Source organism: Hypomesus nipponensis, chromosome 12, assembly GCF_054491055.1.
Source record: "Hypomesus nipponensis isolate SF chromosome 12, ASM5449105v1, whole genome shotgun sequence".
NCBI classification, from domain to species: Eukaryota; Metazoa; Chordata; class Actinopteri; order Osmeriformes; family Osmeridae; genus Hypomesus; species Hypomesus nipponensis.
The window spans coordinates 8,771,095-8,791,119 of NC_140372.1; the positions used below are offsets into that span (position 1 = coordinate 8,771,095).

Genomic DNA, 20,025 nt, shown 5'->3' on the forward strand with positions numbered 1-20,025 from the left:
CCGCTGCCGGTAAATTCATGTTTGTATTGACTTCTTGATTCGGTCATGATTCTCTGACGCACATCCCTCGTGAAGACATCCATTCAGACATGGTGGAGATTATGTGGTCCTTACACATTGGTGTAATATATTGCCTTTGCAGACAATATGTAGCCTAAATAGTTTCACTCAATATTGTTTGCCAAAACATGAGTGTATATAGTATTTACAAATGTATAAATAAAGACTGTTTGTTTTTTGGTTGTTTGGTTAAAATGTGTTTTTAAATGTTTTTGTTTGTTTGTCTTTATTATTGCTAATTTTGCTAATTTCTTGTAACACAGCATAGGCTTCTCTGGTCCTTAAAGGCGCCAAGTGTCCCCCACAAGGCCTGGTCCATTCTAAGCATAGACTATCCTGCCCTGTATATCACAGATGCCAGCCGATATTACAACAGAACGTCCCAGAATACGACATACAAAGACAAAGCACATCATTTACAGCTAATGGTTTAAGACTCGAATATCCAGGATGCATCGCAACAAAACAAAGCATCGCCGGGTTGAGGTTGAACCTTACGTGCAGACCCAGAATCAGCTTTCCGTACGAACATACCCTACCTCCACCGGTATAGACTAATACTGTTGAACTGAGCGGAGAACAGTGTCTATAGACTGCTTTCACCCCCACCTCCCCCTCCCATCTCTTCTTGCTGACGACTGTGGGCTATTCGCTGCAGGGGGGAGGCGAGGAGAGCGGAGCGGCAGAAGGCTCATTGTGTGTTGGGTAGAGAGGGGGTTTCGAAGTGGGGGGAGCGAGAGCGTGCTTGGAGGCTGAACTCTCGCTTTTGTCGCCTGTGGTGGAGGGAGGCGGATTAAGTAGCCTTCTCGCTATCACACATCGTGCCCGGTTCCTTCGTGATTTCCATCATCATGCCCGTTACTGAGGATACACCGAGACCGGGAACATGATGCAAATATAGGCTAAGAGAGGAGGACGTCTGCCTCAGCTGGGGAATCGGTAAATGCTGCGAACGCCGTGCTGACGGCGGAGATGAGAAGAAAGGGGGACAATAGGAAAGGATGAACGGATGGAGGATAGACATGGCCCCCCGGTAGACACGCGCCTCCGGTTTACCGCATCTCTGATCTCGCACCGCCCTCTGTCTGACTGAAGGTCTGGCTGTCTCGGGGAGGAACCGAACAGTCTTCACTGGGAGGCACTGATTATAGGCTATAGAAATATTGAGCCTGTTGTTCACGTTATTGTGATTTCACAGCGAGGGGTGTGTACAGTCTGTGAATCAGTGCTAAGGGTGTGTTTGAATACAAGGTGGTGGGCTGTTGCCAGTCAGGGTCTATGAGCTGACTTTCAGGGGTGTGTTTGAGTGTATGTGTGCAATACTTGGTTGACAACGTGTGTGCAAGAGAGTTGAAGGAGTGTGTGTGTATGAACCATGGGTAACGCAGAGAGCATGGAGTCCCAGTTGGCAGTGATCCGGGCGAGGAGTGCCCCGGTCAAACTGCCCATGCCAGACCCTGCAGAGTTGGAGGAAAGGTTCTCCATCGCATTGGTATGTAACACACACACACGCACGCACGCACGCCCACACACACACACATGCAAAGGCCCATGCAAACATGCACACACACAAACACCCATACACACAGACATCCATGCACACGCCCATACACACACACACACACACACACACCACATGCCCAATTCCCCATGTTCACTCACTAACTGCTCACTGATCTATGCTTTTGGTTGGCTCGTTCTGACAAAGCACAACACTTCTGGCAGGGTGCTGAAAATGTGTGTGTGTGTTGGTGTTAACGCTAATCCATTGTGGCTGACTGGTTTAAATTGATCAGCGTTGTTTTGAATATCCTTCATATACTGAACTTGCAGCGTTTTCCAATGAGACACTGCCATATTTAATTCAATGTGTTCGTGTGTTGTGTGTTTGTGCATGTGTGTGTGTGTGTGAGTATCAGTGAGGTTCTTTCATATGCACGTGCACACTCATGTTTTATTCACTACTCTCACATGCTTGTATCTCCCCGCTGATGAGCGAATGTTAGTCTTCAGTAGAGATGGAATATCTACTGAGAAGAAACGGTGTGTGTGTGTCAGCAAGAATGTCCTATTTGTTTCTTTTTTTCTCTCTCATCCCTTTTTCTCTTTCCTTTTCTTCGCTCCCTGCTGTCTCTCTCCATTTTCTCCCCCCTCTCTCAGAATTCGATGAACCTACCTCCAGACAAGGTGCGTCTGCTGCGTTGCTACGACAACGAGAAGAAATGGGAGTTGATATGTGATCAGGTGAGACAGGAGGGGGGGGGGGGGAAGTATGTCAAACCAGAAACTAAGACGTGTGTGTTTGTGTGTGTATATGCGTGTTTGTGCGTGCACTAGCAAAAGGAAGTTTCATCAGTGGGGTATGCTCCTACTGTTATAGCCTTTGCACACTAGGACATGGTCTGGGACCTGTGTTGGACGCTTGGGGAAGGGGGTGTTTAACATCTGTGAAGGCCTTGTTGACAGCGTGTTGTTGACGGTTTGTGTTTATAACGTGTGTGTGTGTTGCAGGAGAGGTTTCAGGTGAAGAACCCCCCTCACACATACATCCAGAAGCTGCGAGGGTTCCTCGACCCCGCAGTCACGCGCAAGGTGGGCCGCCACTCTGTTGCCTCGGTTACGCACCCTCACTTGTCGGGCTTCTTGCTCTATGTACTAAAGTTGTAATAACCATGGTGACAGTCTCTCAAGCCTGGAAGATGAGATGATAAACTTGGCTGATACGCTGTATAAACATTGCGCCTTGAAGATGATGAAGGCTCACTTCTTTATGTTTCCCTTCAGAAATTCCGGAGGAGAGTGCAGGAGTCCACTCAAGTGCTCCGAGAGCTGGAGATCTCACTACGGACAAACCACATCGGGTGAGTGTGGGTTGGTGTGCTGGAGAGTGTGTGTGTGTGTGTGTGTGTGCGTGTGTGTGATGTTAAACGCCTGTCTCCTGCCTACAGGTGGGTGCGGGAGTTTCTAAATGAGGAGAACCAGGGTCTGGACGTCCTTGTGGAGTATCTGTCCTTTGCTCAGTATGCCGTCACGTAAGACTGATTTGGTTTTTATGGGTCTATTGGTCTGTCTGTATGTGTGTGTTTGTACAGGTGTGTGTATGTGTTGACCTTTGCACCGAAGACTATGTGGTGTATGTTTGTCAAACGTATTTGCGTTGAATCTCTGAGATGGTTTTGACTTGTGTGTGTGTGTAGGTTCGATGGGGAGGTATCGGAGCCCAGTACAGAGTCCTCAGTAGATTCTCCCTGGAGTCGTTCTATAGAGGATCTCCATGGCGACAGCAACCTGCCTTCACCTTCCAGTGGCAACAATGTACCACGCGCTTCTCGCCACTCCATAAGGTAACACACACACAATAGATCTCAGACACACACACACACACACGCACTCACAGTCCACGCAATGCAAACATCCAAGTAGCATATACAGTTTGCCAAGGAGTTGTGAGGGAAATGGTGAACATGCTGGTGTTAATGATTCAAACCCTGCTGGTGTTAATGATTCAAACCCTGCTGGTGGTAATGATTCAAACCCTGCTGTTAGTTCTACGTTGGTGTCCAGGTCCAACACACTACCCAGCCGGAAGACGCTGAAGAACTCCCGTCTGGTGTGTAAGAAGGACGACGTCCACGTGTGTGTGATGTGTCTGCGTGCCATCATGAACTACCAGGTAGGAGGCTCTCGTTCAGGTCCCTAACAGAGAGACTAAACTGCACAATAGCTATCCACCATTATATCCTTGTAGAATTATGTCCAATTAGATGGATGAATCCAGCTCTACTCTTTTCAAACCTAACCCTGAAAGATAACTTAAGTTCAAATAATCTTCTCCCTAACAGTAGCAGTAGGCTGTATGCAGGGCAGTTTTCACAACGCACGGGGGAAGGATGTATATATGGGTGTGGAAGCATGGTGGGGGTGCGCTTTTCCCCCCCAAATACCCTCTCACCTTTTCTCTCTCTCTCTCTCTCTCTCTCTCTCTCTCTCTCTCTCTCTCTCTCTCTCTCTCTCTCTCTCTCTCTCTCTCTCATTCACTCCCCTCTCCCTCCCCCTTCCTTTCTGTGCAGTATGGCTTCAACATGGTCATGTCCCATCCTCATGCTGTGAATGAGATAGCCCTGAGCCTCAATAACAGGAACCCCAGGTGAGTACGACACAGCATAGCGCCATGTGTTGTCCATTCTCACTCTAGAACGTGCCACTGAATGATTGGTATGAATCTGTAACCCCCCTCCTGCCCCCCCTCAGGACCAAGGCTCTGGTGTTGGAGCTGCTTGCTGCTGTGTGTCTGGTCAGGGGGGGTCATGAGATCATCCTGGCTGCCTTTGATCACTTCAAAACGGTAGGAGCCAGTGTGCTTATCAAATTACTGGAACATTTTGATTCAATGCCGCAATATAGCTGTTCAGTGCTGCTGTAACAATGCATCTATCTGCCTGCCTGTCTATCTGTCTCTGTGATGCACAGACACAGAGTAGAAGTTAACAGAATAAGGAACATCATCCATTTTTATTGACCAAGTAAAATATTTAGTTTTCACTGCACATTAAGTACAGCTATGAAATGTTAATTATGTCACTGCAATCCCAAGAGATAGTCTATCTCTCTATCTCATTCTCTTTTTTCTCTGTCCTCTATGCACATCTCTCTCTCTCTCTCTCTCTCTCTCTCTCTCTCTCTCTCTCCCTCCCTCTCTCTCTCTCTCTCTCTCTCTCTCTCTCTCTCTCTGTACCCAGGTGTGTTCTGAAACAATGCGCTTTGAAAAGCTGATGGAGCATTTCAAGAATGAGGACGACAACATTGACTTCATGGTATAACACACACATTTTGGGAATGTCTTGTTTGGTTTGCTGCAATGTAAATCTGTACAACTATAAAGTCTTATTTGTTCAATGCCAGATTTTATATCCTGAGAAATATTCTCATCTCTTTCTACAATGTTCAGACCCAGATTAACTATGAATTGTTTTGTGTGTTTGTGTGTGTGTGGATGGGGTGTGTGTGTGTACAGGTGGCTTGTATGCAGTTCATCAACATTGTGGTCCACTCAGTGGAGGACATGAACTTCCGAGTCCATCTGCAGTACGACTTCACCAAACTCTGCCTGGATGAGTACCTTGAGGTTAGAACACCCACACGTGCACCCACACACACCCTCTCTCTCTCTTTCTCTCTCTGTCACAAACTAGGAAGGGTCAAGTTGTGTTTTGGATGAAGTGCTATCCAGCCGTAACCCTGCTGCGCTGTGTGCGTCCCTGTAGAGGCTGAAGCACACGGAGAGCGACCGTCTGCAGGTGCAGATCCAGGCCTACCTGGACAACGTGTTCGACGTGGGGACCCTGCTGGAGGACGCAGAGACCAAGACGGCTGCCCTGGAGAGGGTGGAGGAGCTGGAGGAGAGCATGACCCATGTGAGGAGAGAACACACACACGCGCGAATCCACGGGTCGGCACACACATATTTAAGCATACACACACAGACACACACACGGATACGCACACATACACCCACACAGGCACTGACGCTGGCACTCAAAGATACACACACACATTCATACGCCAACACATTGGAAGACATACATTGATGATGTATGTTTTTCCTGTTTTTGTCAAATGTTGTTACCGTGAAGCATGTCAACGATGCTTCCTGTGTGTTTCTCTGCAGATGTCTGAGCGGCTCCTGGACACAGAGAACGAGGCCATGGCCAAGATAGTAGAGCTGGAGAAACAGCTGATGCAGACCAACAAAGATCTGGACAGCATAAGGGTCAGTTAGTTCATTTGTTGATTCATTGATTCGTAATTGACCAACTGTTAGTCCGTTAGTTCCACCTTCTATACATGCAATGAGGTCATTTTAAAATCGATCCACTGTACCATTTAAATAGGTTAACGCTCGACAAATTCAGTAAGCTAACCGTGCTAATGGGAGGCCCGGATGAGCGAGTGTCACGTTTTTTGAGTGTTTGGGTGTTAATGCAACTAGCAAACAGCTAACAGCTAGTATTGTCTGTGCTGACTGTGCTGATGTCGTGCAGGAGGTGTATGCTAGCGCCAACACCCAGGTCCACACTCTGAGAAGGATTGTGAAGGAGAAGGACCAGACCATCCGCCGGCAGAGCAGACTGGAACGCCAGGCGCAGGAGGGAGGGGGCGCCAAAGAGGCACAGGCAGGAGGCGGGGTGCACCCCCTGAGGGGCGAAGGGGACGGTGGGGTGTCAGACATACCCTCACCCTCACCCCCCCTAGGTACCGCCCTCTCCCCCAGCCCAGAGTCCATGGCTTATAACACTATTGGCCCCGGGATGGGGATGCCGGCCCCTCCCCCGCCCCCGCCCCCTCCACCAATGCCAGAGATGTTGGGAATGAGTGAGTGTTTTTTTTAGCCTATCAGAGTGCTTGTTGTTGCTGTGAGAACGTGAAGAAGCTAACAACAATGAACGAACAATAAAACACTGGTAAACTTGGTGTTCCAAGAATTCAAATCCAAATTAATTGACAAGTGCCTCTTTTTCCCCTTCTAAACTCCTCCCCCCAGTGTCGAATGGACCCTATCCCGCCCCTCCCCCGCCTGCTCCTCCTCCCCCGCCCCCTCCTCCTCCCCCTCCCTGCCGCTCCATGGACACCACGTGCTCCGGGCCCCTGCCCCCCCCTCCTCCCCCCGTGGCCCCCCCTCTCCCTGGATGTGGAGGATCACCCACTGTCATTTTCAACTCTGGCTTGGCAGGTAAGGCTTGTGTGTGTGTGTGTGTGTGTGTGTGTGTCTGCATGTGTTTTCAGGAAGATTACTACTTTGTCTTAGCATCTTAGAGTACTACCTAACCCTTGGTAGATTGTGTTAAAAAGTACACCTCATTCAATATCTCATGTTTTTGCTTCAATTTCCTTCAGTTTCCTGCTTTTGCCTGGCTTCTCTTCTTGGTATACCATACTGTAACCTTCTCTAATGTTCTGTCTCGGTTCTCTCCCTCTTCTTCTTCTGCTCTCAGAGGGCCCTCTGAAGCTGTTCTGTAGGTTTCCTCTTAACGCTCTCTCTCTTTCCTCCTGATACACACACGCACACACAAACCCAAATACACACACACTGTTCTTTCATAGTGTTGTAAATGTACAACTCCTAGTCACCAGGGGTACACTGATATACCCTGATACTGAGTTATTTTCAAATCTGTAATCTGGATTGTTTTAACTCACCGTTTACCTCTGTAAATATTATGGTTTTGGACCAGGTTCATTTCCAAGTCAATCAAGTTTCTAAATCCAGATTAGAGAATTGGCCTTGTCTAAATGTAACTGGTCCCGGTTAATGGCGATGTCCGGCATGTTCGGTAAGACAAATACTGCAAAAACCATGATGTGAATTTGTTAATAGTTCGGATGGGTTTGCATAGTCTGGATTAGGATGAATGCTCCTGAACTATCCCTTTTAGAATGATATTGTCATACTCAGTCTGACCCTTTTCTGACCCCTGTTGTGTTGGATTCTTCTCTCAAATGCAGTGACTCCCTACTCTCTGTCTCTCATTTGCAATCCCCTTTAACATTTCCATTCCATATACCAATCTTACCTTGTGGAAAATTATAATCATTTATTTCATACAGTATTGTTAAGCTCTCTCTTTCTCTCCCTCTTTCCCTCTAGCTGTTAAGATTAAGAAGCCCATTCAGACTAAGTTCAGGATGCCAGTATTCAACTGGGTAGCCCTAAAGCCCAGTCAGATCAATGGAACGGTCTTCAACGACATTGACGATGAGAGAATCCTCCAGGTATGCACAGTCACTGAGTGTGCATAAACACACACAAACAAACACACACATACATATATACATACATACGCACGCACATGCACACGCACACACTATAACGGGAGATGTGCGCTACAGGAGTTGAACGTGGAGGAGTTTGAGGAGATGTTCAAGACCAAGGCCCAGGGCCCAGCAGTGGACGTCACCCTGAGCAGGCAGAAGGCCCCTCAGAAAGGCCCCAGCAGAGTCTCGCTCCTGGAGGCCAACAGGGCCAAGAACCTGGCCATCACCCTCCGCAAGGCCGGCCAGGGGCCTGAGCTCATATGCAGAGCCATTGTGACGTAAGCCCCCCGGACCCCAAACCACCTGACTCCCTAGTAAACTCCACATCCTCCTCATCCTTCATACTGTGATTCTTTCTCTCTCTCCTCTTAGTGCCTTTCTTCCTTTTTTTCCTAACCTCCACCCCCCTTCCTACCTCTCTCTCTTTTGTTTCTCTCTGTCCTGTCCTGGCCCCTTCCCTGCCCCTCTCCAATTCGTCCCGCCATTTATATTTCTGAAAGTGTTCTGAAAGGCCCAGCATCTGTCTGGCTGTCTGTCTGTTCCTTAATCTCTGTGTGTTCTCCGCTCTGTACCGTAGCTTTGACCTGCGCGCTGTGCGGATGGACTTTGTGGAGTGCCTGATGCGCTTCCTGCCCACCGAGGGCGAGGTGAAGGTCCTACGGCAGTACGAGAGGGACAGAAAGCCCCTGGAGGCCCTGAGCGACGAGGACAGGTTCATGATGCAGTTCAGCCGCATCGAGAGGGTGGCCCAGCGCATGTCCATCATCACCTTCATGGGCAACTTCACTGATAATATCCAGATGCTCACCCCGGTAAGACATGCACACACACACACTGATGTGCCACTCTGTGACACCAGTGTAATTTACTAGATGGTTGGATTTTAATACAATGTCTATATTTTGCACTGCCATACTGTACGTGTAGTTGCATGGATTACATTTGACCTTCACTTATCAAAGAAACACATAGACACACACACAACATAATAAGGATGTGACATTGATTATCTTTCTATTTTCTGGTGGCAGCAACTCCATGCCATCATCGCTGCATCTGTGTCGATCAAGTCTTCCCAGAAACTCAAGAAGATTCTAGAGGTGTGTGAGATACCTGTCTTTCAGTAAAAAGCCTCTCACTGTCTCTCTCTCTCTCTCTCTCTCTCTCCCTCTCCTTGAATTGCCGTTTTAAGTCTAATAATAGTACCAGATAACCCTTTGTGTGTGTGTCTGTGTGTGCATGTGTGTGGTTATTAGATTATCCTGGCTCTGGGGAACTACATGAACAGCAGCAAGAGAGGAGCCGTGTATGGGTTCAAGCTGCAGAGTTTAGACCTGGTAAGAGACCGGTGCCGCCTTCACAAAGCAAACACGCTCGTCTGCTTCACACACACTTCATACTTCTGAAAACACGTCTGACATGCAATTGTGTGCGTGCTTATTCCTCCTCCAGCTACTGGAGACTAAGACCACTGACAGGAAGCTGACTCTGCTACACTACATAGCTAATGTAGTGAGGGAGAAATACCCTACTGTTGCTCTCTTCTACAACGAACTGCACTATGTAGAGAAGGCTGCCGCAGGTGAGTGTGTGTGTGTGTGTGTTCCTGGGAAACCCTGAATATAATAACAGTTATTCAAGGAGTAACACAAGACGCCACGAGAACACACAAGTCCATTCATTTGACTTTGTGTGTGTGTGTGTGTGTGTTGTGCAGTATCTCTGGAGAACGTGGTGTGCGATGTGAAGGAGCTGCAGCGAGGCATGGAGCTGACCTGGAGGGAGTACAGCATGCACGGCCACAACGCCACGCTCAAAGACTTCATCAGCAAGCATGAGACCCGCCTGCAGAAAATACAGGAGGATGCGCGCATAGCGCAGGCAAGGCACACACACACACGCACGCACACAGAGACACACACACCTTCACACTTATCAGACGACTACAATCTCTTTATCTCTCTGACGGCTGTGTTCTTGTCTCAGGATGCGTTTGATGACGCCGTCAAGTTCTACGGGGAGAGTTCTAAGACAATGCCCCCCTCCGTGTTCTTCCCTGTGTTTGTGCGTTTCATCAAAGCCTACAGGGTGAGCAGGACATGTGTGTGCTGGGGACGTGTGGGTGTTAACAAGCTCCATTTCCATTTGTGGAGAGAAAAAAGATGACTCAAAAGAACAGCTCAGTGCTTGTCTGTCTATTACTCGCTCTGTTTCTCTCTCTCTCTTTCTCTCTCTGTCTCTCTCTGTCTCTCTCTCTCTCCTATCTCTCTCTCTTTCTCTCTCTGTCTCTCTCTGTCTCTCTCTCCTATCTCTGTCTCTCTCTTTCCTCGCTTTCTGTCTCCCGCTCTGTTTCTTTGTCTCTTTCTTTCTTTCTCATTATATTTATGTTTACTCCTCTGTGTGTGTGTGTGTGTGCGTGTGCGTGTGCGTGTGCGTGTGTGTGTGTGCAGCTGGCCGATGAGGAGAATGAGCAGAAAAGGAGACAGGAGCAAATGATGCTGGAGAAACTGGAGCAAGAGGAGCATCAGCACGAGGAGGTGGAGCCCAAGGTACAGCCCGTTACCATGGAGACACGCCTAACGGCCCTGCGCCGTGTGTCGCCATGGTGACCGCCTCATCACTGTGACATTCTGTGTCTTCACAGTGGAATAGAAAAAAACGATTCTTTCTCTTTCTGCTTCTCTCCCACTTACACTTTCTCTCTCTCTCTCTCTCTCTCTCTCTCTCTCTCTCTCTCTCTCTCTCTCTCTCTCTCTCTCTCTCACACACACACACACACACACACACACACAGTCTCCCTCACACAAGGGTAAACGTCAGCAGGTGGAGCTGATCACAGAGCTGAGGAAGCGTCAGACTGGGAAGGACAGCCGACATGTTTATGAAGGCAAAGATGGAGCCATAGAGGACATCATCACAGGTACACACAAACACACACACACACGGACACACACACAGACACAGACACACACACGCACACAAACACACATACACAGACATACAAACACACATACGCACACAGAAATTATGCGTGCACACAGACAAATACACACACTGCTGTTTGCTGTCGTTTTACTGGTTTGTTTGTTTGTTTGTTTGTTTGCTGTGATCTAATTGGCTGTTTTCTGGCTGCAGTGCTGAAAACCGTCCCCTTCACTGCCAGGACAGCTAAACGCAGCTCTCGGTTCTTCTGTGATCCCGCCCACACTGAAGAACACTACTGAGCTCTGAGCTGCAGAGAAAGAAAGAAAGGAGTGGTAGAATAGGAATGGGAGGGATTAAGAGAGAGTGCATGGTAGAGAATGAGAGAGATACAAGAGAGAGACAGAGAAAATAAAACCTCAACCACTCATGTATTGTCTTTTCCGAGCAGAGAGACTGACTCTGAACTCTGTCTCACTATGACCTGGGATGAAGCCTATCTCCTCACTACTCTCCATTACTTCCCTGTGCTCACAGACTTCAAACCTTGGAATCAATCAGCACTTTTTGCAAATCTCATCAATTCAAAAGAAATAATTTAAGAAGACATGGTTGGATTAGATGGTGGAGGACATTGAAAGAGAAAGACTGACAGGCATGTTTTTTTGTTGAACATTCCAACAGATTCTTTCTGATGCTATTACGAAGGGCTGTTAATTTCATGAGTTTAGACTGGACTTGTTATTGAATTGCGGTAATACCAGAGTCATGTGTAGGGAGAGTATTTGCTCAAAATTGGATATGGTGCCTCCCTGCAATTCAGTAACTAAACTTGCAATTATAATTTTTAGTTTTAATTCCAGACGTTGAATTCAACGTGGTTTAAAATAAAATAACATAAAACCATTCCATCAAATAAATTGAGATTGGTCTAATGTTGACTTGGATGCACCACACAAGCCCAAATGGTTCTTGTGTTTATTTTACTTAATGATCAAACTCAGCATCTACAGAATGGCTCTGGTTACCTGTGTTTATTGTGAGCTGTTAAATGCCTGTACAGATCACTGAAAAAAAGACAAAAAACATTATTGTTCAAAAAAAAAAAAAAAAAAAACTCACAACCCCAAAAACAGGTGAAACACCATCAGTCCAAATAATGACTGTGAAACAGTCAAACTTGTACAGTGTTTCTACATCCACCACATTTACTGTGTTTGCTACTGTATTTGCTACCTTTATCCTAAACAATACAGGTTGTTATCTTATCTTACTGTAACTTCACTAAACTTTCTGTCACACACACACACACACACACATTACACACACCTGGGTGCTAATGTGTTTCTGTTAATCGATGCTATGTCTTGTTATTGTAAGGATGTAGCGTTTTAGATCATGGAGACAGGCTAACACCTTGACATCACACACACACACACACACACACACACACACACACATATATACACTTTCCACTTAACACTGCTCCCTCCCTGGCTGTCTCATGACCAACCCTGGGCAAGATAAACCTCTCCATTTCAAATCAAACTATTAAAAAGAAAACAGGAATGTGAGTGACAACAGCACAATACTTTTCTACTATGTGTATATATATTTTCTAGGGAATCCTGCTCATTGCCTGTACCCTGCTTTGTGAGTGTTCCTCAATGTTGATGTTGAATCCTGCACATGTTGTGTAAATAAATGCTTCCCTGTCAGACTGTGAGGCCTTTCTGAGTTTTATTTGGAATTGTGTCCGTATCATTAGACTTACCCCAGAGAACAGAACACTTTATTGTATAGTTTGTATGCATATTGTAAATCACAAGAGGGCAGCATTTCACCATACCCCCACAAAGCGAGATACGCCCTTTAAAACATTAAGCTTGCAGTCTATGATCGTTTAAAAAAATAACTGCGCGTTACAAACCCCTTGTGTAATCATTTGAATAACTGACCCTAGGTCTAGGCTACTGCATGACCATAGTCTGCCAATGTACTCTACTGCACTCGATCAATTAATCAGATTTAATATAGAGCACATACAAAGAAGGTGGTACCCCTGGGTTTGACTACCGAACATCGAAAAATCAGATTAATCGTTATTACGTCAAATTATCTGATTTCTGATTGGCTGGAAGGTAATGGGCGGACTTTAATGTATTCACGCGGAAGCGACTACAGTGTGTTCGAAGTTTTCGGGTCATGTTAGAACAAGATTGTTGGTTTCATTTCAGAATGACAGAGAATCCCGTCTAAATACATTATTTTCTATCAGGTTACTGTGTAGTGGCTACGTTTTCACTTGTTTGTTTGGAATAGGAACAGAAAAGTTCTATTTCGCGTTTGCGAAGTATTCCGAAAATTGGTCTGAAGCTGATATGCAACGGGTAACCAACGATATGACAGCTCTCGTAAGTGACACTGATATGTTTGGGCAAAGACTAGACCAAGAGTTGGAACCAGAGGTCCAAGACATTTCTCGTAGTGGTACCGGGATTGGTTTGGAGTTCAAACAACCGGTAACTCAGACCCAGAAGCCGAGCAAGAGTTTTTGGGATAACCGGCGACCATGGCCAAAGATGGCTTTGTCAATGCTCTGTAGTGTTGTCCTGGTCTTGGCTGTCGCTGTCTTCTGTGCATTTCTATACATCATTATAAAAGGTATGCCCTTCATCCACATAAACATAACACTGTGCTACTTTTGTGGGTTGATATGCTGTTCCCACTGTAACGTTTGTAACTGTTTCAGACCTGAGTGTTGAGAGGATGTTGGGGGAGGATGGGACAGAGGTCCGCGTCCTGGGTGAGTTTCAGGTGGAGCCATGGAGGTGTTGAGACCGCAATTTCTCCCTTCTCCTAGATTATCTGTTACATATTTCTGGTTTGATTCCTTTCCTCCCTGTTGTCTCTGAAGGATTCTGGAGTGTTTTGGTATTGTCAATGTTGGCTGGCTTCTCCTGCTGCAGTTTCTCATGGACACTTACATACTTTGACTCATATCAGCCAGGCATGTTTCCCCCAACCCCCCTGTCTTCTGCCTACCTCAGGTATTACAGTCACAACACACACACTTCCATTCAAAGTTTAAGGGGAAATAAGTACACGTATACAACAAAGGAACATAAACCTTGCACAGCTGTGCAACATGATAATGCTAATGATAATCATAATGATTATGATATGTGTGTGCATGTGCATGTTCGTGTGTGTCTTGTAGGCGTTTGACAGGCCAGTCCTTCCATGTGGGCTACAGCGTGGCTGTCCTGAATGGCATAGTGGCCGCACTGACCGTTGTCTGGAACCTCATTTGACCCCTGACCTATACCCAGAATTCAATGCTTCTGCACGTGGCCCGCCTAACATCCCAACTATCGCCACTGACCTCAGCACTCAGAAGCATCACCGTAAAATAAGGAAACACTGAACGAAGCTGCGCATGGCATACTAGAAGCATGGCTAATTCTTTACATGTCACAGTATTACTGTAATATATTAAGTCCTAAAACAATATCATGTGTTTTGTAAGGATACAATACGTTCATGTCAGTTGTTTAGTGTTGGCAAATGAACAGCCTGTGTTTATGTTGTACAATTGACAATCATCCTACGGTCCCATCCAGACAATGAATGTGACCCTGTATTGCTGTATTGTCCCACACTGTCTAACCCTGGCAAATCCCACTAATAAAGTAGCTCACACGTGTAGTCAACTTGTATCCTTCATAAACAGACGTCTCCATTAATTGGGTAAAATGGCACTGAAAAGCATACCTGAAACTCCATTGTTTCCCTAACAGACACATAAGGATAAAGATTTATTCATAATCATTACAGTTACAGCTTTTTTCAACAAAGCCCTCTTCTTAACCCTTGTGCAGGTTACACAAGAGTGGAAATGGTATCATATACAACAAGCAGCAAGGACAACTTAAATAAATGAGAGTCACCACTGAATGTTAATGTGATGTCAATACATGTGTGCGAGTTTTTGTGTGTGTGTATATATATGTGTGCGCTTGTTTAGCAAATGGATGGTTCATCAACAGCGTCTGCTCCTTCTGTGATAGCCTTTACACACTTGGCCATGGTTTGAGAGGCTCTGCTGATAGAATCTGAAAAAGGGAGCCAGAGTTACACACACACACACACACACACAAATGTTTGATCTAGCTGACCTACAAGTAAGCACATTCGTCTCTCACACAGACACATACCTGTCATGTAGAAGTCTTTAGCCGTGAGCTGAGGAGGAACAAGAGGATCTGCTAGGACAGTCTGGTTCACCGTCTGAAGGAAAGAGAGGGATCGAAATATAAGAAATAAAGAGAAAAATGACTTGCCCTTTATACAGAAATATCATCAGGCCTTCAGATGATCAATGACGAGATTGAGGGCTGAGAGGTGTAAGGTCAGGCAGTGACCTTGGAGAGTTCGTTGGCCTGTTTGAAGTAGTTGGCTTCCTCCACGTCATCGTAGCGGATCAGGTTGGGGGAAACCTCCTCCAGTCGGTCCCTCAGCTCTCTCACGGAATCATAGGGCAGAGTCACGCCAGCCAGCTGGAAAAACACACACACACGTTTAACAGGCACAGGACATGCCAATGCTAGCAGAATCAGTCTCTAAAAGTGTATAATGGATTTGAGTGTGTTTATGAGTAATACTGTAAGAGTGTGTACCTCAGAGATGGCTCGGATGATCTTCCAGTCCTCTCTGGCCATGCCGGGTGCTGTGACGGCCACGCGGGTCTGCTGGCTCCGCCCCTCCGTGTTCACGTAGGTTCCCACCTTCTCGGTGTAGGCGGCCCCAGGGAGGATGACGTCAGCCATGGACGCTCCCACGTCGCCATGGTGACCTAGGAAGAACCGCATATGGCATGAGCATCACGTGTGTGCTAATGTACGTTATCGTGTGAGATCGTACGTTAACGTGTGTGCGCGTGCATTCCTACCTTGGTATATGATCATGCTGTCCTTGGGCAGGTCTTGTCTGGTGATGCAGCCTGCATCGGCCCCCAACAGGAACAGAACCTTGGGCGGGGCCTGGCGGATGGCCTCCACCCCCGCCTTGTAGCCCAGGTCTAGAGCTGCCACCTGACTGGCCACTCTGCAGACAGGTCAAAACACAGTAAGCTAACATGCTAACTCTGATTGGCCTTTTGGATTCCTGGACATGTGCAACTGGATGCAGTGAAGTAAGCATGACTGCAGTTATACTGTACACTATTAATACATACAGATGTTCTACGGACTCTGGACTGGCTAAGCTGACCTGTGCAGCACGTTGAGGACCTTCCAGCCCTCCTCCACCCCACTGCTGGTCCTGGCGTTCTGGGCTATGGTGGACACAGCGCTCAAGATGGCCGCCCCATCCTCCCTCTGCAGAGCTGAGCTGCCTACCACCACCACCGGCCGCTTGGCCTCGGCCAGCACCTAACATGGGACAGGGAGAGAGAAGGGTTACATACATGGCCAGAAAGTAGACCTGACTCTGAGAAACTACAATTTACTGAAAGCAAGAACCACAATAATGTGGCCAGTGAATGTGGCCAATCACTTCCAGTAGCTCCCACCAATGACTTGGGTATTGCCATGGGTACCTGGCAGAAGGGGTGTGTCCCATTGGCCAGCTCCTGCAGTACATGGGCAGATTCCCCCAGGTGGTCGTAGGTGTAGCTCAGGTCCACCTCAGTCCCCACCAGCGCCACTTGCAGCTCGTTGTGGAGCCAGCTGACAGACAGAGAGAGAGAGAGAGAGAGAGAGAGAGAGAGAGAGGGGTGGGAGGGGAATGACATAGATAGATATTGTTATTAGCAAAACGTCTTAGCAAGGGTGTGCGTCTGTGTGCGTCTGTGTGCGTAAAAGTACCTCTTGCGGACGCGAGCGTTGAACAGCGGGGCTTCGTAGCGAGGGTTGGTCCCTATGAGCAGCAGCAGGTCACACTCCTCAATGCCCGCGATCCGCGAGTTCAGCAGGTAGTTGGAGCGCAGGTCGGTACTACAGCGTCACACACCAGAGTCACAAACCAGAACACGCGACGCGTTCCAACCACATAAACGCCATCAAACCCAATTCGAAGCTCTTTCCCGAGCGGCCCCCCCACAAAAAACACACTCACCCAGCCCCGGACATGGGGAACACCTCCTCAGTGCAGAGTGTGTCACTGTTCAGCCGGTTGAGGAGGTCCTTCAGAGCCACCAGGGCCTCTGCATCCACCATGCCTCCCGCTATGGCTGCCACGTCACTGCCCTGGGCTCCTTGCAGCTACAGGCACACATTTACATGCATGAAATCTTCTTCACACACTGACACACGCCGTACAGGATACAGTGTGCTACTTACTGCTCCGGCCACACGGGTGAGGACATCCTCCCAGGATGTGGGTACCAGCTGACCGGATGCATTCTTCACCATGGGCTGGGTCAGTCTCTGCCTCTTCAACCCGTCATATGCAAACCTACACATACACAATGTAATACACACACTTAAGACACTCTTACACCCACATATATACAGTATATGACCCTGAATCACACTTCAGTGGATAAAGGTACAATGAATACATGGTAGGCGATGATCTTAAATGTATTTGCAGCCCACGTATTGTGAACTAATATTTGACCCGAATCTGACCTGGTCTTGTCTGAGATCCACTCCTCGTTCACGTCTTCATTAAGACGGGGCATGACCCTCATGACCTCACCGGCACGTGTGCTCACCACGATGTTGCTGCCAACTGCATCCAGCACGTCGATGGACTCGGTTTTTCTACAGACGCAAAAAGTTAAAACAGTCTTTAAAATGATCAAAACATTTATTCTGTAACAAAAACATGAACAATGTCTCTGTCTCTCTCTCTCTCTCTCTGTCTCTCTCTCTCTTTGTCTCTCTCTCTGTGTCTCTCTCTCTGTGTCTCTCTCTCTGTGTCTCTCTCTGTGTCTCTCTCTGTGTCTCTCTATGTCTCTCACCCACACACACACAGTACCTGGTCTCCCAGGGTCTGGCAGTGAAGGCGTATGGTTTGGAGGTGAGGGCTCCCACGGGACAGATGTCAATGACGTTTCCGGACATCTCTGACATGAACATCTTCTCCACGTACGTGCCCACCTGCATGTTGTTACCTCTTCCGGTGGTGCCCAGGTCCTCCACACCAGCGATCTCACTGGCAAAGCTGGTAAAGAAAGATGACCAGTCAGAGGCAGGCTCCACTATCAACGAGATGTAGCACTAAAAACACTTCTGAGAAAAGTACAGAGGCCCAAAGGGACAAACAGAGCAAAGCTCACCGGATGCAGCGTGTACACTGGATGCAGCGGGTCATGATAGTCTTGATGAGGGGCCCGATGTTCTTATCCTCCACTGCCCTCTTGTTCTCAGTGAACCGACTGCGGTCTGTACCAAACTGCATGGACTGGTCCTGCGGTGCGCAAACACAAAACATGGTTAGAGAGCGAGAGTGTGTGTGTGTGTGTGTGTGAGCGAGTGAGCATATGTACTTGCCTGTAGGTCGCATTCTCCTCCCTGGTCACAGATGGGGCAGTCCAAGGGATGGTTGGCAAGCAGAAACTCCATCACCCCCTCTCTGTTTACACACAATCACACACGCCCCCTTGTGAAAAATCCGCTTTGACAACATCCAAGATTTGTGTACATCTGTAACTGTCGCTGACCAAAGTCAAGTATGCCAATGTACCTCGCTTTACGGGTCTTGTCTGAGTTTGTGAGAATGTTCCAGCCCTTCATCACTGGCATCGCACATGCTGCCACAGGCTGTTGACCAGACAACAAATACCGTTTTTCCATCAAAATCCCACCGTTTTCAGTGTGTTTAGTCTAGCTTAGTACATTCAATCAACAATTACTACTTTGTAAACATTTTACCTTTGGAGCTTTCTCGATCTCAACCAGACACATCCTGCAGTTCCCAGCGACAGACAAACGCTCGTGGTAGCAGAACCGTGGGATCTGTACACCCACCTTTTCACAGGCCTAGAAACACACCAATATGCATTGCATATGTAAACAAATACTTAAACGGTATTGCTAATTTACATATAACAATATAGCGGTCACACTGAGGTTACCTGCAGCACAGTAGTTCCAGCTGCTACCTCCACTGGCTTTCCATCCACAAACACCTCAACCATATTACTAGCTGCCCGGATGGAGGTACGCACTGTAAACACACATTTGCATCAACACATTATTATTAGTTGAAGGCATACAAATTAAAACTGACCACACAGCAATATTTGTTAACATACACTGAAAACATAAATGAAATGGGAAAGGCATGTGCAAGATGGTTGACATGATTAACTCAACGGGAGATCTGGGGAACTGAGTTGGCAGATATCCAAGTGATTAGAGGGTGCGTAAGGACACCAGGGTCATGTTAAACCCCACTGTAGCTGAAACTTCACCACAATAATGAGGCATACACAGACAGACAGTGCAAGACAAATGTTATTGTGGCCTGGTTACCGTTGTTTGAGGGAGCCAGGCTGCCCTTGGCTGTCCCGGCTAGCGCGCGGCTCACGGCTGGCAAACGCAACATGATGCTGGAGAGAAAGAAAAGCGACAAAATAGAGACAGACACGAGATTAACAATATGACTAGTATAGTACTATTGTGAAACCTCTGACATCTTGCCATTAAGTAGCGTTACTAAATATATTCAAGTCTATACACAACAGCAAGAACAACGTTACAAAACCTGGTCATGTTAGCCAATTAGACAACGATCTGACAACAGTAGCTGTCTATGTAACACAATTAATATTGCTATGTATATGAATATCCAAATACAAATTCTAAAGTGTAGTTCCAATTCATTACTAATTTGTGCCACAAATGGTATGTGTCCTTCTCTGAACTCTATACTAAATTCTGACTCCCACACCGCTGGACTACAGAATGGCTAAACTATGCTAGGCTAACTAGCTTCCTTTCAAGGACACGGGGTGGTGGTGAGGTTGTATTGCTTGAACGGCATTTAGATTAGTTCGACATGCAAAACAACGCACGATACATGAACAAATAAGGCTAAATGACACGTTTAAGTTACTCTTACCTTGTCGCTATTTGGCCTTCTTGACCAGAACAGCGATGGATTAGTGCATACACTACTGGTTAACGATGGCGAAGTCGGAAGTCTATGGCCACAACAACGGAAATGACGGAATCGTTTTATAAACAAACGTTTCTGCTCCTTATTCTTTATGTAAATTGT

General features: G+C 47.1%; 3 protein-coding genes across 5 annotated transcripts; 2 read left to right on the forward strand and 1 right to left on the reverse strand.

Annotated features, from left to right (window-relative positions):
- Window positions 1–1,122: 1,122 nt before the first annotated feature.
- On the forward strand, window positions 1,123–12,505 carry fmnl2b (formin-like 2b). 3 transcript variants are annotated; one of them, XM_084667793.1, is made up of 27 exons: window positions 1,123–1,552; window positions 2,221–2,304; window positions 2,572–2,652; window positions 2,845–2,921; window positions 3,009–3,092; window positions 3,258–3,404; window positions 3,607–3,733; window positions 4,131–4,207; window positions 4,312–4,405; window positions 4,800–4,874; window positions 5,075–5,185; window positions 5,325–5,474; window positions 5,729–5,830; window positions 6,102–6,432; window positions 6,602–6,790; window positions 7,053–7,073; window positions 7,706–7,830; window positions 7,948–8,150; window positions 8,450–8,684; window positions 8,904–8,972; window positions 9,129–9,209; window positions 9,325–9,454; window positions 9,590–9,753; window positions 9,859–9,960; window positions 10,323–10,421; window positions 10,666–10,792; window positions 11,008–12,505. In XM_084667793.1, the coding sequence occupies exons 1-27, from the start codon at window positions 1,436–1,438 to the stop codon at window positions 11,094–11,096; spliced, it is 3,291 nt and encodes a 1,096-aa protein (XP_084523919.1). In that variant the 5' UTR covers window positions 1,123–1,435; the 3' UTR covers window positions 11,097–12,505. The 3 variants fall into 3 exon arrangements, with proteins under 3 accessions (XP_084523919.1, XP_084523920.1, XP_084523921.1); XM_084667794.1 differs by lacking the exon at window positions 7,053–7,073; XM_084667795.1 differs by lacking the exon at window positions 7,053–7,073 and having other exon boundaries at window positions 3,625–3,733; window positions 6,102–6,421; window positions 6,567–6,790.
- Window positions 12,506–12,968: 463 nt separating this feature from the next.
- On the forward strand, window positions 12,969–14,255 carry arl6ip6 (ADP-ribosylation factor-like 6 interacting protein 6). The gene is made up of 4 exons (XM_084668320.1): window positions 12,969–13,458; window positions 13,547–13,600; window positions 13,712–13,844; window positions 14,015–14,255. Exons 1-4 carry the CDS (start codon window positions 13,176–13,178, stop codon window positions 14,106–14,108), a joined length of 564 nt encoding a protein of 187 aa, XP_084524446.1. The 5' UTR covers window positions 12,969–13,175; the 3' UTR covers window positions 14,109–14,255.
- Window positions 14,256–14,579: 324 nt separating this feature from the next.
- Window positions 14,580–19,956, reverse strand: ndufs1 (NADH:ubiquinone oxidoreductase core subunit S1). The gene is made up of 19 exons (XM_084668319.1): window positions 19,867–19,956; window positions 19,278–19,354; window positions 18,878–18,969; window positions 18,675–18,782; window positions 18,487–18,563; window positions 18,294–18,375; window positions 18,080–18,210; window positions 17,779–17,964; window positions 17,427–17,561; window positions 17,136–17,250; window positions 16,912–17,057; window positions 16,662–16,790; window positions 16,394–16,523; window positions 16,066–16,226; window positions 15,746–15,900; window positions 15,474–15,649; window positions 15,219–15,353; window positions 15,012–15,084; window positions 14,580–14,909 (listed from the first exon to the last, which is right to left on the reverse strand). Exons 2-19 carry the CDS (start codon window positions 19,348–19,350, stop codon window positions 14,818–14,820), a joined length of 2,196 nt encoding a protein of 731 aa, XP_084524445.1. The 5' UTR covers window positions 19,351–19,354; window positions 19,867–19,956; the 3' UTR covers window positions 14,580–14,817.
- Between the last annotated feature and the right edge of the window lie 69 nt (window positions 19,957–20,025).

Coding starts and splice junctions, on each gene's coding strand:
- arl6ip6 (XM_084668320.1), top strand. CDS start 13,176: ATGCAACGGGTAACCAACGATATGACAGCTCTCGTAAGTGACACTGAT. Junction 13,601..13,711: donor GACAGAGGTCCGCGTCCTGG/GTGAGTTTCAGG, acceptor TTGTCTCTGAAG/GATTCTGGAGTGTTTTGGTA. Junction 13,845..14,014: donor CTGTCTTCTGCCTACCTCAG/GTATTACAGTCA, acceptor TGTGTCTTGTAG/GCGTTTGACAGGCCAGTCCT.
- fmnl2b (XM_084667793.1), top strand. CDS start 1,436: ATGGGTAACGCAGAGAGCATGGAGTCCCAGTTGGCAGTGATCCGGGCG. Junction 4,875..5,074: donor ACGACAACATTGACTTCATG/GTATAACACACA, acceptor GTGTGTGTACAG/GTGGCTTGTATGCAGTTCAT. Junction 5,475..5,728: donor TGGAGGAGAGCATGACCCAT/GTGAGGAGAGAA, acceptor GTTTCTCTGCAG/ATGTCTGAGCGGCTCCTGGA.
- ndufs1 (XM_084668319.1), bottom strand. CDS start 19,350: ATGTTGCGTTTGCCAGCCGTGAGCCGCGCGCTAGCCGGGACAGCCAAG. Junction 18,783..18,877: donor CTGGAACTACTGTGCTGCAG/GTAACCTCAGTG, acceptor GTGTGTTTCTAG/GCCTGTGAAAAGGTGGGTGT. Junction 17,058..17,135: donor TCACCCGTGTGGCCGGAGCA/GTAAGTAGCACA, acceptor GTGTGCCTGTAG/CTGCAAGGAGCCCAGGGCAG.